The sequence below is a fragment of the Rosa rugosa genome, chromosome 7 (genome assembly GCF_958449725.1).
Source record: "Rosa rugosa chromosome 7, drRosRugo1.1, whole genome shotgun sequence".
Taxonomy (NCBI): Eukaryota; Viridiplantae; Streptophyta; class Magnoliopsida; order Rosales; family Rosaceae; genus Rosa; species Rosa rugosa.
Genome location: NC_084826.1, coordinates 24,549,875 through 24,566,250, shown reverse-complemented (window position 1 = coordinate 24,566,250; position 16,376 = coordinate 24,549,875). Strand labels below are relative to the sequence as shown.

The following is a 16,376-nucleotide window of genomic DNA, read 5'->3' as shown; positions in this document are numbered from 1 at the left end:
AGGGCGGCTATTGTATATTCATTCTCATCTAGTGTCAAGCCACACTGATTTGACTTCACTAATTTGCCGAAAGAAGAAAAACTGGACAGCCTGCTTTTTCCATTCAAAACTCGGAGGCCCAAAGCCTGCTTTTTCCATCAAGTCAAGTCTATGATTTTCACTAACGTTCAACACCACGTAAATTCCCTCTCAACCAGATTTTCTTCATCTTTCTTCGCTGTATTTAATGAAGCAAAGCTTGTTCTTCCCCTCTTTCACAAAATTATTATTATCATCGTCATCTTCATTGTCTTTGCCAAAAATTGCAAGCTCCCAAATGAATAATCAAAACTTGCTCTTCTTCCCCCAATTCATAAACCTCTATGTTCTCATTGTCTTTCTCTTGTCAGAAACCTCATTTGCTGTGGACTCTCACTACCAAAACTGCAGTGTGCCCAAGACTTGTGGCAGCCAAAAGATAAGCTTTCCGTTTTACATCCTAGGACAGCAAGAAGCCTACTGCGGCTTTCCCGGGTTTCAACTCAACTGCAGTAGTAATGAAGAAGATGGATACCCTACTCTCCAATTGGCTGGAAATGAGTACTTAGTCCACAATATTAGTTACCAAAACCAAACTCTTCTCGTCTCAAACGCTGCTCTTTCAAACTCAAACAAAGCTGTTTGTATTCCATTAGTCCAAAACTTAACTTTTCCTACTGATCAGTATGACCTTGTTCCGAAACAAAAAGAAATCGTTTTGCTGTATAACTGCAGCTCTGCTTTGGTAGATGAGTCATTTTCGGAGTACAAAATCGGTAGCTGTGATCCAACGCTGACCAGTAGGACTTCAGTTCTGGCGCTGCCTGGGGATAAACACCAACTGTTTGCAAATGTGTCTGACAAGTGTGGAAGAGAAGTGGTGGTAACTCCGGTTGAAGATTATGGCACTAATATTGAGTTGGGTATTGAAGAGGTATTGAGCAGAGGGTTTATGCTCAAATGGTTTGCAAGCAACTGCAGCCGCTGCGAGGACAGTGGAGGCAAGTGTGGCTTCAGTTCCGAGACGTATCATTTCAGCTGTTTCTGCCCAGATAGGCCTCATGCTGTCAGCTGTAGACCTAAAGGTTAGTCATTTATATATTGTCATTCTTGTTTCCTCTGTTTATGAATGTCCTGAGTTAATTGTTAGATATTGAAAAACAAAATGCCTGTGGATTAGCTTAGGGGATCATCTAATTAACTAATTAAGGTCTTGCAAGTACAATTTCCCATTTCCGGTAAGTTTGACCAAATTTTCCAAGTCAGTTGCTGTGTTTACATCAAAGTCTTTGGATCCGGATCCTCTTTTGTATATGTTGAGAAAGGAACGTGGTTGAAGTAGTAATTGAAGAAACAATGAGAGGAATTCTTCCTGCTGTGTTTCTTCTTTCTTTTATCATTTATCTTCTTGCTCCTCACTCCAGGGAAGAACTACGTTGTCCCGCCTACTTCAGTTCTGTAATGAAATAGTAGGCAGCAACAGTTTCCCCTTCACAAACAACTGAATAAGACGCACTCTTCCCAATGAGTCAAAATCGATTACATTTTGAGCTAAATAGATGTGCTGTGTTTACACGGTTGTGCCATGATAAATTCCTTTCCTACAAGCTCGGATGTAACTCTAAGTAAAAGGAAATAATTTGTTGAAAAAAAAAAAAAAAAAGTTGTATCGTAGGAGTGTAGGACCGTAGACCGGATAATAACACAGTACAGAGAGCTTTTAAATCATTACTATGAATCACCTTTTTTTGTTTAAGGTCAATTTTATCTATGCCACTTCAATCTTGTTTCCTTTAGCTAACATGTACCTGCTTTGCAATTTCTGTTGCAGGATATGAGAAATTGATACTGAAGCTCATAATAGGTACTTAAGATCAATATCTCTCTCCGATCAAATTGAGAAAGCGTGGAAAACAGAGCTTTAAAAATGATTATTAATTTGCCATTTACTTTTTTGGATCAACAGGTGCGGTGGCTGGTTCTCTGGCTGCAGTGATTATCTTTTGTTGCTTCCTTTGGAAGAAGAAAAACCAGAGTCGTCAAATGCTGGAGGCCTTTCTAAGGAACTACGGGCCATTTCAAGTTAAAAGATTCAGTTATTCGGATGTCAAAAAAATGACCAACTCATTCAAGGAAAAGTTGGGGCAAGGGGGCTATGGTGATGTTTACAAAGGAGAGTTAAAAGATGGCCGTCTTGTAGCAGTGAAGATGTTGAACAGATCAAAAGGTGATGGAGAAGACTTTATGAACGAAGTCGCTGCCATTAGTAGAACTTCACATGTCAACATTGTCAGCTTGTTGGGATTTTGTTTCGAGTGTTCAAAAAGAGCTCTCATCTATGAATTCATGCCTAATGGATCTCTTGAGAAGTTCATATTTGATGCAAATAACCCCCAAAAAGATCATCATTTGGGATGGGAAGCATTATATGTAATTTCACTTGGCATTGCTCGAGGACTGGAGTATTTACATCGTGGATGCAACACAAGAATTTTGCATTTTGACATTAAGCCTCATAATATTCTTCTTGATGAGAACTTGTCCCCAAAAATCTCTGATTTCGGCCTTGCAAAAATATGTGACAGAAAAGAGAGTATTGTTTCAATGGTGTGCGCAAGAGGTACTGCTGGATATATTGCTCCTGAAGTGTTCTGTAGAAATTTTGGAGGGGTCTCGCATAAATCAGATGTGTATAGTTATGGAATGATGCTTTCCGAGATGGTTGGGGGAAGAAGGAATATCAATACTGAAGTTGAAAATACTAGTGAGATATATTTTCCTCATTGGATTTACAAGCGCCTAGAATTGGATGAAGAACTTGGTCTGCAAAGCATCATGAATGAGGATGACAAAGTAAGAGCGAGGAAGATGATAATAGTGAGCTTATGGTGCATACAAACCGACCCTTCAACCCGACCTGCGATGAAACAAGTCATAGAAATGCTGGAAGGGAGTGTTGATTGTTTGCAGATACCACCAAAGCCTTACTTGTCTTCTCCTCCAAATCCCTAGCAGAATCAGCACATTCTTCTTCTACTCTGGTATCACTACAATAGAACTCTGTATTTAATTTACTTGTGTTTCAAGGGAACCTTAAAGGGCTGATCCATAGAGATCAAGGTAATATGTGATCGATCAATTATACTTGAACTGTGCATTAACTTTTCTTGTTCCTTGTAAAACTGATGATTGACCTCTACATTCATGCTTTCTTCTAAAGCTTCGACCGTAGAACAACAAGGGATGAAATTTCCTGTCAAAAAGAGGTGATTCCATAGTTTGCAGTTTGGTTCTCTTAGATTAGTTCGATGGCTATTTGAATCAGAGGGATGAAACTGAAATTGTCAGAAATACTATTTCCTTCTTTGAATTGGCATTCATTTCTACTATAAGATGACGAAATTGACATACTGAAAATGAAGAAGGAGCAAGCCCAGCCTCAATGCAATTATGCAAATGTAATTGGACTCAGGAAGAGCACAATCTTGAAGCCCATGAATATATTTAAGGCCCATACAAGTTTTTCAGAGACACATACCCAATATGGGCCTTATATTAGTCCTCTTCGACTCTGGGACCAAATCCCTCTGATCTCTTGGCCACCTGCAAACCAGAAACAAAGTAACTTGAATTCTTTGCTCATTCTAAGCACTACAAAAGTACAAATTCCCTCCCCAAGAATGGGTGATTCTTTGTCTATCCCTCTCCCTTATTCACTTCAAATTCTTTTAGATCCGGAAGGAGCAGTGCTTCGATTTGACGGGCGAAGACTCTGGTGTACAAGGCCATGGGCAAACCCACGCCTTTCATGTGCCTCTCGTCATGAAATCTGAGATAGAAGCACGAGAGACAGAGAGGGCTATTCAAAAAGATGTTCTATTCTACTGCATTTGAGATTGAGACTTGCGAGTTTGTTCTGTTTTTTGTGTCTCAGAGACATCAATTGAGCAATAACTGAGGTCGAAGAAGGGCGAAATGGCAATAGCAGCCCCTATGGGTTAGTTCATTTTCATGCATTGCCCTAAACTCTAGTATTTTGTATTCACTTAAACTCACTTGTATTCTTCTTTTTTCGGGTTTGATAATTGTAGTTACAGACTTACAGTCCAAGTTTTTTTTTTTTATGACTTTGTCAAGAGGAACCCAAAACTTCCATAAACCCCTTCGGCATGTGAAATACTCTAACTGTGCTGCAAAGCACAGTACTCGACCACTTTGACAGCTTCGGGTTCGAACCTAGGTTAGGGAGCACACCCAACTAGGCAAGAACCACTAGGCCACTTGCACTTGCAGTAGTTACAGTCCAAGTTCATGGCTTGGATAAAACCCCAAGCTCTGCTACTTCAGAGCAAGAAGAAAAAGGAGCCGACTCGAACCATAATTATGTGCAATCTAATTATCGCTTTGATTGCCTTGTCATTGGTCGCCACTTAAGTCTATTGGTCTAGAAGGTGATCGAAATTACTGTTCAATCGTTACCTTCAATTTCTCCGTAATTCATTGAGATTGATAATTTCAGCTACTGAAAATTGGTTGTGGTTACTAATTTAGGTCACTGGGTCTGACTTTTCTGCTGCAGAGGTAATTAGCCTTTCTTGTTGCGATAGTTGTGAGTAAATTTGTGCGGTTTGACTGAGTTTATTGATTTGTGTTCCCCAGAAAATGGATGCGTTTTCGAAGAAGGATGATCTTTCTGGTTATGCTGTAAGTCTCGTGCCGCATTTGATCTTTATACTTGCAGTTTTTGTGTTATATTGTGTGAAACTGCAACTTAGGCCGCTAGATTTAAGATGCTGTGGCTTCTTTTCTTATGAATATCAATGCTTGTCTTTTGATTTTCAGTTCTAGATGAGTATTGTAGGATTGTTTGTAAAAAAAATTTGTTGTATTTGGAATTTTGGAATACATGGTAACTAAGCAATTATTAGTATTGAACTCAGTGAATGTAATAACAAGCAAGTTTTGGATGCCATTTCAACGTTTTGACATATGCATGCTGCAATGCAATGTTGTTCATACAACAACTCCTTCATATTCAGTTATACCCTTATAAGAACGGATAGAGTTCAATTCTTTGATTTGAAGTTTATGTTCGTAATTAAAAAAGTTGGGATTCGAAATTTAAGATAGCTAGATTTTTTGTTTTCAATGTTTCCTTTTGTTTTCTCCTGAAATTTCTATTTTGATTTTTCAGGCTCTTTCGGATCAAATTGTTTTTAGATAACATATTGTTGAATTTAAGAGCAGAATGTTAGCTCTTTTTTTTCAATGGACTTGGGAGTTAGATCTTGTAAATATAGTTCATGTTACTAGAACAATGGTACATGAACTTTGGTTGTATTTAGATCCTTAGGCAAGCTTAGGGAATGATACTAGAACAATGGGACTTAGGCAAGTTTCCTTCAGATCCTTAGGCAAGCTCAGGCAATGATACAAGAACAATGGAACATAACCTGCTCATAATGATCTGATCAATTTTAGTTCCAGTTTATGAATTTTTTAGTTCGTATTCCGCTGTTTGGTTCTAGCTTTTGTTCACTTCTTGCCTTTGTGCTTGATTGTTGCTTGAACTGGCTGACTTGTGTTAACATTTTTCATGTAAAACTAGTTGACTTGAAAACATATTAAACTTGAAATAGCTAGCTGGCCTTAAACTTTAATCAGAACCCCCTCTAATTAAAGTTTAATCAGAGGGGGTTCGGATATATATCAGAGATGAAGACTTATGCTTAAGCTGCTGACATTTATTTTTTTATAGTTACATCTCTCAAAATGTTTGATTTCATGTCACTTTTTGACTATCTTTCCCTCTTTTTTTTTTTTCCCTCATCAGTTGGGATGAGTGGGTACGCCTGGACCGTTTATTGAAATATACTTCTGTATTGGAAGTCTATATGCCAATTTAAAAAAACAAATAAATTGTCTTAACCCACAGAACTATACTGTATTGCAATTGAAGTCACCTATGTGAACAGTTTATAGAATCCAATTTGCATTTATGCAATTCATTTTTGGTTTAATGTTCTTCAAATTTAAGCAAAAAAATCAATCTTTTATTTGGACTATCTTAATGTGTATCTAGGAAAGCTCATTCAGTTGAAGAAATTCTGAAAGGACTCTGTTGCTACTTTGACAAAGCATTGCCAGTTATCCTTCTTTACAAATATTATGATCGTCCGCAGTTTGAGAAAGCAATTGCAGATAATGTCTCTCCTTCATCTGTATACGGTGCTGAGCATCTATTACGCCTCTTTGGTATGAACATAGTTTATAACTTATTAACTCCATTATTTGTCTTCATAAATTGTGTATTTTGAAATAATGCTGTAATTAAAAGATCTTTTTCACTGTATTTTTGGCTTGGTATTGATTTCATTTTTTTTTTTCTCAGCTGCTTCTTCTTATTTACTAACAAACTACATGAATAATGGTTTTTATTTAAAAGAAGATTGCAATTATACCTTAGTGTTACTGGCATTCGTTGGTGAATTCCATGCGGATGCCACATGTTTTCTTGTATTCATCAATAACGATGCTGATGTTGTTTGGTTGCTTACTGGAGTTTTGGCAGTTGAAGCTTTTCGTTACAATAAGCTTGTTATGTAATTTTCTGGGATTTGCAGTTAAACTGCCCGAGCTATTGGTTGAGGCTAACATTGAAGAGGAGACTTTGAAAGAGCTGCTGCAAAGATTGGCCGACTTTCTCAAGTACCGACTTCAACTTTCTTCTAAATAGATAGATATTGTTTCTTCACAGTTGCGGAGGTTCTAATAACCTCGTTAGTTCTGTTTCGACATCATTCTTACTCTCTGATATATGATGTCATGTAGGTTCCTACATAAGAACCAGAGTGCATTCTTCCTCTCTTCCTACCATGTACCAGAAGATACTGAAATCAGCACCAACAAACAAGATGACTAAGCAGGGACATATTTGCAACAATTCGTACATGATACTGTAGAACTACAGCTGTTGTGTGATATCTTGGCACCGATTTGAACTTTTTCCGAGCTCCAAAAGCAGGTGACCGTTAATGTGCTTGTATTCGCCGTATAATGTATTGCAATTGATTGCGCATGTAACATGTGTTTTCAACATATACCGTATGCCTTGTAAAACTTCTCTAGTAAAATATGACCGATGGTGGAGGTTTTACCTTTTGTTCTAGTTTTAAGTTGCAACAATCTTTGACTATCAGTTAAGATGGGAACAAAGTTACAGACAATCACGTTGTTATCAGAAGTTGGACGTAATAGTTTATGCAGCAATTTTTTTATTTTTTTATTTTTTTTTAAAGCAGTTGCTTCAATTTTAAAGTGATTAACACAGCCTTCTAAGATGAGGCCCGACCGTAGCAAACTCCATTTCTGCAAGAAGTTGCTACATTCCCTCGACTGGTTTTACTTGACTTGAGGTCTCATGAGTTAAAACCTTGTCATACGACATATTGCATTGAATATTGAAAACGTATTTGGTGCGGCAGATGGGTGGAACATCAAAAACTATAATCGAACGTGAACATTTTTTCCTCTCCGAATCACCATCGGCCTCCTTCAATTCAGTCGACCGTGTGAATGTTCTTTTAGTACAAATGCCATTGTCTTTCTACTCTAACATATCAACTCTGTTCAAACTCCTTTTCTTTTGGTCGTGTGTCCTCTCTGTGAGTTCATTCCATGGATCCTCTGTTTCTCATTCTACTTCTCTCTCTGGTCATCACTTCTCCAACTTCATCTTCAACCTCCGACGCATTGACTGAAGGGTCATCCCTCTCTGTAGAGAAACCAGAAGATGTCCTGATTTCACCTGGTGGTGTTTTCACCGCCGGCTTTCATCAAGTTGGCAACAATTCATATTGCTTTGCCATTTGGTTCAACGAGCCATCATCATCGTCATCACCAGTCTCCTACCAGAACCGAACTATAGTCTGGATGGCAAATCGTGACCAACCAGTCAACGGGAAGCGCTCAAAGCTCTCCCTCCTCAAAACTGGTAATCTCATCTTAACTGATGCTGCTCAATCCCATGTTTGGACTACAACCACAACCTCAATCTTCCCTGCCCGTTTAAGCCTCCACGACTCCAGTAATCTGGTTCTGCTTAATCTGAAGACGAAGGTTGTTCTATGGCAGAGCTTTGACTCCCCAACTGATACCCTTCTTCCACTCCAACCATTCACCAGAACCGCCATACTTGTCTCCTCCAGAAGCCAGAGCAACTTCTCCTCTGGCTTCTATAAGCTCTTTTTCGACAATGATAACCTTCTCCGGCTACTCTTTGACGGCCCTGAGATTTCTAGTGTCTACTGGCCCAACCCTGCATATGTGAGCTGGGATAATGCAAGGTCTACTTACAACAGCAGTAGAACTGCCGTGCTTGATTCCTTAGGCAGTTTTGCCTCTTCGGACAATCTGACTTTTCTTGCAGCTGATTATGGTGCAAAGTTGCAGAGAAGATTGACTATTGATTTTGATGGAAATGTTCGATTGTATAGCCGAAAAATGCCAGGAGAGAGTTGGGTGGTTTCATGGCAAGCCTTTTCAGACCCTTGTGTGATTCATGGAATTTGTGGAGTTAACAGCCTCTGCAGCTACGATCCCAGTTCTGGGAGGAAATGCTCTTGCCTTCCAGGATATCAGATGGAAAATCATACTGATTGGTCTTTGGGGTGTCAACCGGAGTTTCAATTCTCTTATGTAGAAGGTGAGTCTCGTTTTCTCCAACTTACGCAAGTTGAGTTCTATGGTTACGATTATAATGAGTACCAAAATTATAGCTATGGTGATTGTGAAAAAAGATGCTTGGAACTGGATAACTGCAAGGGGTTTCAGTACACGTTTGATTCTGGTGTTTATAAGTGTAATCCCAAGACGCAGTTGCGAAGTGGGCACAGGTGGAACACTCAAGGTTACTTCTATCTGAGACTGCCGAAGGCTCACCTCTTTTCTAACACAGACATAAAGCCCCTGAAGAACCTTGGTTTTAGTTGCACAGAAAAAGTTGTTGATCTCGAGAGGGAGTATGTTAAAGATCGAGTCAGTAAGCCGGTGAAATTCCTGCTCTGGTTTGCCTATGGAGTTGGGGGAGTCGAAATCATTTGTATCATTTTGGTTTGGGGTTTGTTGAGCAGTACATTCTCAAAATCAAATGAAGATATTCACGGCTACCTTCTTACTGCAACCTGGTTCAAAAGATTTAGCTACGCTGAGCTCAAGACTGCAACACGGGGTTTTAGTGATGGAATTGGGAGAGGAGCAGGAGGAGTTGTTTACAAAGGCGTATTGGCTGATCAGCGAGTGGCAGCGATTAAGCTGCTCAGTGAAGCTAATCAAGTAGAAGCAGAATTTCTAGCAGAAGCTAGTACTATTGGGAAGGTGAATCATATGAACTTGATAGAGATGTGGGGATATTGCTCAGAGGGAAAGCACAGGCTTCTTGTTTATGAGTACATGGAGCATGGTTCCTTGGCACAAAATTTAGCTTCTAATGTGCTTGATTGGGAGAAGAGGTTTGACATTGCTGTCGGCACTGCAAAGGGTCTAGCTTATTTGCACGAAGAGTGCTTGGAGTGGGTTCTACATTGTGATGTAAAGCCTCAAAACATACTGTTGGACTCCAATTTTCAACCAAAGGTTGCAGATTTCGGGCTCTCCAAGATTCTTAACAGAGATGAGCTTAGGAATTCAACCTTTTCGAGGATACGAGGAACCAGAGGTTACATTGCTCCGGAGTGGGTGTATAATCTTCCCATCACATCCAAAGTGGATGTATACAGCTATGGAGTGGTTGTGTTGGAGATGGTGACCGGAAAGAACCCGACAATGGATGTGGAAATCAGTGATGGTGAGCAGAGAAGACTAATTATGTGGGTGAGGGAGAAACTAAATGGAACTGAAATTGCATCCAGAATCGGAGAGATCATAGATCCCTCGTTTGATGGCAACTATGATGTGGAAAAGATGGAAATTTTGTTAACAGTAGCTTTACATTGTGTGGAAGAAGACAAAGATTCAAGACCAACCATGAGTCAAGTCGTTGCATGAGATGCTTCAACACCACGGCAAAGAATCTCAGTGGCAATGAGTTTGTTGCAGTTGACGAGTTTTTAGTAAAAACTTCTAATGAAAGTACTCTCTAGATAGTTCATATTGTAATTCCCCTAATTCTATTTCCTCCCTTGCATATGTTTTGATTTTGTAAATGCTTCATGCATGTTCACCTGTAATGTGATGTTAATTTGGATAGAAATAAATCTTTTGAAGAACAGAAGTAACATTTCTGAGCTGCATTCTGCAAGTATACTTTAGTCGCTAAAAAGCATGCTGGCCTAATCGTCATTCGTGGCGTACTGTATAATCGAAACTCCAATGTGTTCAAAAATATGTTTTGTGCCGGCCAGTCATGGTTTTTTCTATATTTGGAACAGTACAGGCACAGCTGACTTTCCAAGCAACTTGATGATAAATTTAGGGCTGGGGATTCTGGAAAAAGCAGGTTGGAAGTATCTGGTCGGCATCTACCGTAAGTCCCACACAATAATTCATGTAAATAATGTAGTGCAAATCCGACGACTTCCAAGCATCAACCGCACGACTTGAAGATGTTAACATCCAACATATTACAATAAAATTATTACTGTATTTCACACGTAACATGATCTCATAATTAAATTTGACGGATTCTATAAAATACTTCACCAAATTTGACGGATTCTATAAAATACTTCAGACGTATTTAGTGCGGTAGTTGAATTGTATATAAACATCGATATTTATAAAATACTTCAGACGTATTTAGTACGGTAATTGAATTGTATATTATGAATGGAAAGTGGTCAAATTCTCCAAAAAAATCACAAGGTGATATCAAGAGGTCATGACCCATTGACCACGTTATGATATGGTCTATATTTAGAAGTGGCTGTTGCTGGTACGAATACTCTTGGTCTTGGATCATGGCTTCTCTGTTTCACATTCTTCTTCTTTTTCTTGCAATTTATTTCCAAATCTCGTCTTCAACGTCCGACACTCCGAATAAAGGCTCATCCCTATCTGTAGAGAAACCAGACGATGAATTAACTTCACCGGATGGAGTTTTCACCGCCGGGTTTCACCAAGTCGGCAACAATTCATTTTGCTTTGCTATTTGGTTCAGTGAGCCATTTGACCACTACAAAAACAGAACCATAGTCTGGATGGCCAACCGTGACCAACCAGTCAATGGCAAACACTCAAAGCTCTCCCTCCTCAAAACTGGTGATCTCATCTTAACCGACGCTGGTCAATCCATTGTTTGGTCCACAGCCACCACTTCAGTCTCACAGGCGAACTTAAGCCTCCACAATTCCGGCAATCTTGTTTTGCTAAACTCGGAGCATGTCATTCTATGGCAGAGCTTTGATCACCCTACTGATACTTTTCTTCCAGACCAACCACTCACCAGAAGCACAATCCTTGTCTCCATGAGAAGCCCGAGCAACTACTCCTCTGGCTTCTACAAGCTCTTCTTTGACAATGACAACCTTCTCCGGCTACTCTTCGACGGTCTTGAGATTTCAAGTGTGTATTGGTTTGAGCCATGGCAAACAGGCCGAACAGCCAGAAGGTCCAAAGACAACAACAGTAGAGTTGCCGTGATGGATTCCTTAGGCAAGTTTACTTCATCAGACAAATATACTTTGATCGCTTCCGATTATGGTGCAGCTTCGCAAAGAAGACTGACGGTTGATTGTGATGGAAATGTTCGGTTGCACAGCCGGGCCAAACCAGGAGACAGATGGGTTGTGACAGGGCAGATCATGGAAAATGCTTGTATGATTCATGGGGTTTGTGGTCCTAATAGTGTGTGTGACTATGAGCCTAGTACTGGAAGAAAATGTTCTTGCATTCCTGGTTACAAAATGGCAAACTATACTGATTGGTATTATGGTTGTGAACCTGAGTTCAATTACACTTGCGGCAGAGGTGAGTCCAGTTTCTTCAAGCTTTCGAGGCTCGACTTTTACGGGTATGATTACGGATACTTCCCCAACTACACATTCATGCAGTGTGAGGATCTCTGTTTGCAGCTGTGTAACTGCAAGGGTTTCCAATACTGTCCCCGCAGCAGAATATATGGCTGTTATCCGAAAACGGTGTTGCTCAATGGATACAGGTCTCCAAGCTCTTCTAAAGACATATATTTGAGAGTGCCAAAGATCCATCTGTCATCTTATGGATTGCCACAAGAAGAATTTAGGTTGCGTTGCTTAGATAAGGTGGTTGAGCTAGATAGGAGCTATGAGAAGAGCCATGTAACTGGTCTAGAGAAATTTTTGCTGTGGTTTGCCTGTGGAGTTGGAGGATTTGAGATCATTTGTATACTTTTGGTTTTGGGTCTAATAACTCAAAATCGGAGAGATTCCAATGAGGATAAGCACGGCTACCTTCTTGCTGCAACTGGATTCAAAAGGTTTAGCTATGCTGAGCTCAAGAAGGCAACATGGGATTTTAGTCAAGAAATTGGAAGAGGAGCTGGAGGTGTTGTTTACAAAGCTGTATTGGCTGATCATCGAGTTGCAGCGATTAAGAGGCTTAATGAAACTAACCAAGGAGAAGGTGAGTTTTCAGCAGAAGTCAACACTATTGGGAGGCTGAACCATATGCATTTGATTGAGATGTGGGGATATTGCACGGAGGGAAAGCACAGGCTTCTTGTTTATGAGTACATGGAGCATGGTTCCTTGGCACAAAAGTTAGCTTCCAATGTACTTGATTGGGAAAAGAGGTTTGAGATTGCTCTAGGCATTGCAAAGGGTCTTGCTTATTTGCATGAAGAATGTTTGGAGTGGGTTTTACATTGTGATGTTAAGCCTCAAAACATACTCTTGGACTCCAATTATCAATCAAAGGTTGCAGATTTTGGCCTATCCAAGCTACTTAACAGGGATGACCTTAAGAACTGGAGCTTTTCGAGGATACGAGGAACTAGAGGTTACATCGCTCCGGAGTGGGTTTACAATTTGCCTGTCACATCCAAAGTGGATGTGTACAGCTATGGGGTTGTGGTGTTGGAGATGGTGACCGGAAAGAACCCGATAAAGCCGGATGTGGATGCCATTGATGGCGAGCAGAGAAGGCTGATCATGTGGGTGAGGAAGAAATTACATAATGGAACTTCTGCTATATTCCATTTCACTGGGTATCTTGTTCGATTTGCAGATTTGCAGAGATTCTTGGCTTCTTGCAGAGTTGTAGACTGGAGTGACCGAAGAGTTGGCTGATTGCCTGGGTTTCTGGAAGAGTTCTGGACTTCTGGCCTTCCATGGCTCCATGAATTGTGAGTTGGGATTTTGAGTTTTGGCCTTTTGGGTATAAGTAGATGATTGGGATTGTTGGATTTGTGATGGGGATATCGGTTTTGGCCTTTTGGGTTTGTTTCACTCGGCTTAGTCAGTTTATTTGTGCAGTAGGCTAATATTGTTCAATGCGACAATGCGGTTGATAATGCATTTTCACCCCTCACAAGATATAAAACAATATTTGATATTGTTTTTGGACTTAATTGACTGTAAGCAAATAGTTTCAATTAGATTGTTATAGTATAATACAATATCTAAAGAGCATTTTCATCTATGACCATCATAAAAAACAAACTTCGAAATTAGATGGAAGATGAGTTTTTTGATGATTTGATGGTTCTCTACATCGAAAAAGAATTTGCCGATAGCATTGATAATGATTATGTGATTGCCGAGTTTGAACTCAGTGGGTCTAGGAGGGTACGATTTAGTTAGTTTATTGTTATTTTACAACAAATGTATGCTTGTAGTTTTTAATTTACGGGGTTTAGTTTTATGTCTCCTCCGTTGTATGTTTTGATCCAAAATAATAAAGGCGTGAGGATGAGCCTCCCACTGGGTTCCAAACCTCAAAAAAAAAAAAAAATTATTGTGCCCGTCTAATTAGCCTAGACAGGAATTTGATCCTGGTTCCGCCACTGGATAGGAGACGTCAAAGACCCTTCGTTTGAAGGTAAATATGATGTAAAAAAGATGGGGATTCTGTTGGAAGTGGCTTTACAATGCGTAGAGGAAGACAGAGACACGAGACCAACTATGAGCCAAGTCGTTGAGATGCTTGTGCTGCTTGACAAAGACCAAGAGCATTAGCTCAAGATAATGACTGGAGGCTTTGCTGTGTCATGATGTATTTAGCAATATATCATACAAAAATAAAGTTTTTTGTTGTTTACGTATTAATGTGGCTATTCATGTAATAGTTATTAGTGTTGCATGATATACATCAAGGGTGAGGCTATTTCCACCCTACCAAATACTTTGTTCACCCTACAATTAAACTTTTATCCTTAAACTTCCAATTTCACCATCAAATAATTTAGAAAAAAAAAAAATATCACCATTGAAAATGTAAAACTGGAAAACAAAAAAGAAAAAAATAATAAGCACATCATCGTGCTGCAACCCCATGCCTTCTAGTTTCTTTTTACTCTTTCATTTTTTTTTCCCTCTTTTCTATCTTGTTCCTTCATCAGTTACTGTGACGTAGAATTGAGTCACATGAAGTAGAACAAAATAATACTAACCAACAATTCTTTTCACTTGTTGCTATAGCTTGAAAATTTCGTCTAACTAATTATTTGGTAGACTAGCATTGAAGAAGCTGAGATGATAAATTTTTTTATTGGTATAAAAAGCTAAGATGATAATTGGGATGTCTGTTGGGTAAAGTTTTATTTATCCATAAAATTGTCCTTAATGTTGTAAAACGAACATAAAAGTGTTTCAGAAAATGGAGAGGGTTTTGCTTCAAAGAACTTGAGAGAGAGAGAGTTTAGATGCAGAGAAGGAGTGTAGTATGTTCTGTATTCATCTCATAACATGGATGAGAAATGGACTACATATAGTGGAAGACAAGGAACATGTAGCCTAAAGTCCTCCTTAAAACAAGGACCCCTAAAGTCCTCCTTAAAACATGGAACCCCTAAAACTAGGAAGAGAAAGGCATCTTCTAATATATATCTATTTACATGATATAGTCATAATAGTTTACAACACTCCCCCTTAGATATTTCATGTCAATAGTGTTGCCTAGGCCGTGCGCTTTTAAGTTGCCTCGTCAAAAACTTTGCCAAGTAATAAAAACCCTGTGGGAAAAAACAACTTTGGTCGAAGGAGAAAAAGAGCACAACGCGCATGAGTGTGGAGTAGCAATATCATAGCTTCAGAGATAAGTGGAGTCTTCTTATCAGCATCATAAGTAGGTAGTATGTCTACGAGAGGGATGCATTTAGAGTTGCTACACCAAAACCTTGCCGGGTAAACCCAGTGGGAAAAACCCGTGGTTGAAGGGAAAAGATGAGCAAATGCATATATGTTGAATCAAAACACCTTCAGGATGTAGTATAAGTGGGGCGACCATGCTAAAGATGTGCCTCGTTAAAACCTTGTCAGGTAACAAAACCCAGTGGGACAAAATAACCCTGGACGAAAGACAAAAAGAGTACACGATGGTCAAGTGGGTATGCTTCTGGATACTCCCCCTAATTTCAACTCCCCCTGAAAATTACATGTTCGGTAATTCAGATAATTTACGTAGACCAATACCTTGTACATGCTTCTGGAATGTAGACTTTGGTAGTGACTTAGTGAAGAGGTCTGCACGATTGTCTTCAGATCAAATCTGCTTGACCTCAATCCTCTGATGCTCCTGTTGTTGCTGATTGAAGAAGAATTTTGGTGCAATATGTTTGGTGTTGTCTCCTTTGATGAAACCCGTCTTCATTTGCTCTATGCAAGCAGCATTATCCTCGTGGATAGTGGATGGTTCATCAGTGGTGGAATGCAGCCCACATGTGCTTTGAACATGCTTTGTGATGGCTCTCAACCATATACATTCACGTACTGCTTCGTGAAGAGCTAGAATCTCAACATGATTCGAAGAGGTAGCAACAAGGGTCTGTTTTGTAGACCTCCAAGAAATTGCGGTATTCCCAATGGTAAAGACATAACTAGTTTGGGAACGTGCCTTGTGTGGGTCTGATAAATAGCCTCTAAGATAACGAAAAAAGTCTTTTATACCATTCCAGTGGCGGCGTGTTGGCGCAGAGCTATATCTAGCTAACAAGTTCACAGAAAATGAAATGTCCAGTCTAGTGCATTGAGCCAAGTACAATAATGCGCCTATTGCACTTAGATATGGGACTTCTGGTGCCAATATCTCTTCGTTATCATCTGCAGGATGAAATGGATCTCTCTTAAGATCTAGACTTCAGACGACCATGGGCGTGCTTGAAGGCTTCGTTTTATCCTCATTAAAGCGTCTTAACATCTTATGGATGTAGTTTGATTGATGAAGCA

The 16,376-nt window shown here is 39.6% G+C and overlaps 3 protein-coding genes and 1 pseudogene across 7 annotated transcripts; all 4 read left to right on the top strand.

Moving 5' to 3' along the window:
• Window positions 1–247: 247 nt before the first annotated feature.
• On the top strand, window positions 248–3,148 carry LOC133723315 (LEAF RUST 10 DISEASE-RESISTANCE LOCUS RECEPTOR-LIKE PROTEIN KINASE-like 2.1). Its single transcript, XM_062150124.1, has 3 exons — window positions 248–1,103; window positions 1,850–1,882; window positions 1,985–3,148. The coding sequence occupies exons 1-3, from the start codon at window positions 317–319 to the stop codon at window positions 3,028–3,030; spliced, it is 1,866 nt and encodes a 621-aa protein (XP_062006108.1). The 5' UTR covers window positions 248–316; the 3' UTR covers window positions 3,031–3,148.
• Window positions 3,149–3,600: 452 nt separating this feature from the next.
• LOC133723316 (protein MRG2-like) lies at window positions 3,601–7,244 on the top strand. 5 transcript variants are annotated; one of them, XM_062150128.1, is made up of 6 exons: window positions 3,601–4,015; window positions 4,570–4,599; window positions 4,678–4,722; window positions 6,101–6,273; window positions 6,642–6,726; window positions 6,850–7,244. In XM_062150128.1, the coding sequence occupies exons 3-6, from the start codon at window positions 4,685–4,687 to the stop codon at window positions 6,938–6,940; spliced, it is 387 nt and encodes a 128-aa protein (XP_062006112.1). In that variant the 5' UTR covers window positions 3,601–4,015; window positions 4,570–4,599; window positions 4,678–4,684; the 3' UTR covers window positions 6,941–7,244. The 5 variants fall into 5 exon arrangements, with proteins under 5 accessions (XP_062006112.1, XP_062006110.1, XP_062006113.1 ...); XM_062150126.1 differs by having other exon boundaries at window positions 3,601–4,469; XM_062150129.1 differs by lacking the exon at window positions 4,570–4,599.
• Window positions 7,245–7,408: 164 nt separating this feature from the next.
• LOC133723314 (putative receptor protein kinase ZmPK1) lies at window positions 7,409–10,239 on the top strand (annotated as a pseudogene).
• Window positions 10,240–10,973: 734 nt separating this feature from the next.
• LOC133722428 (putative receptor protein kinase ZmPK1) lies at window positions 10,974–13,769 on the top strand. Its single transcript, XM_062149325.1, has one exon. It carries the CDS (start codon window positions 10,974–10,976, stop codon window positions 13,278–13,280), a length of 2,307 nt encoding a protein of 768 aa, XP_062005309.1. The 3' UTR covers window positions 13,281–13,769.
• Window positions 13,770–16,376: the final 2,607 nt, after the last annotated feature.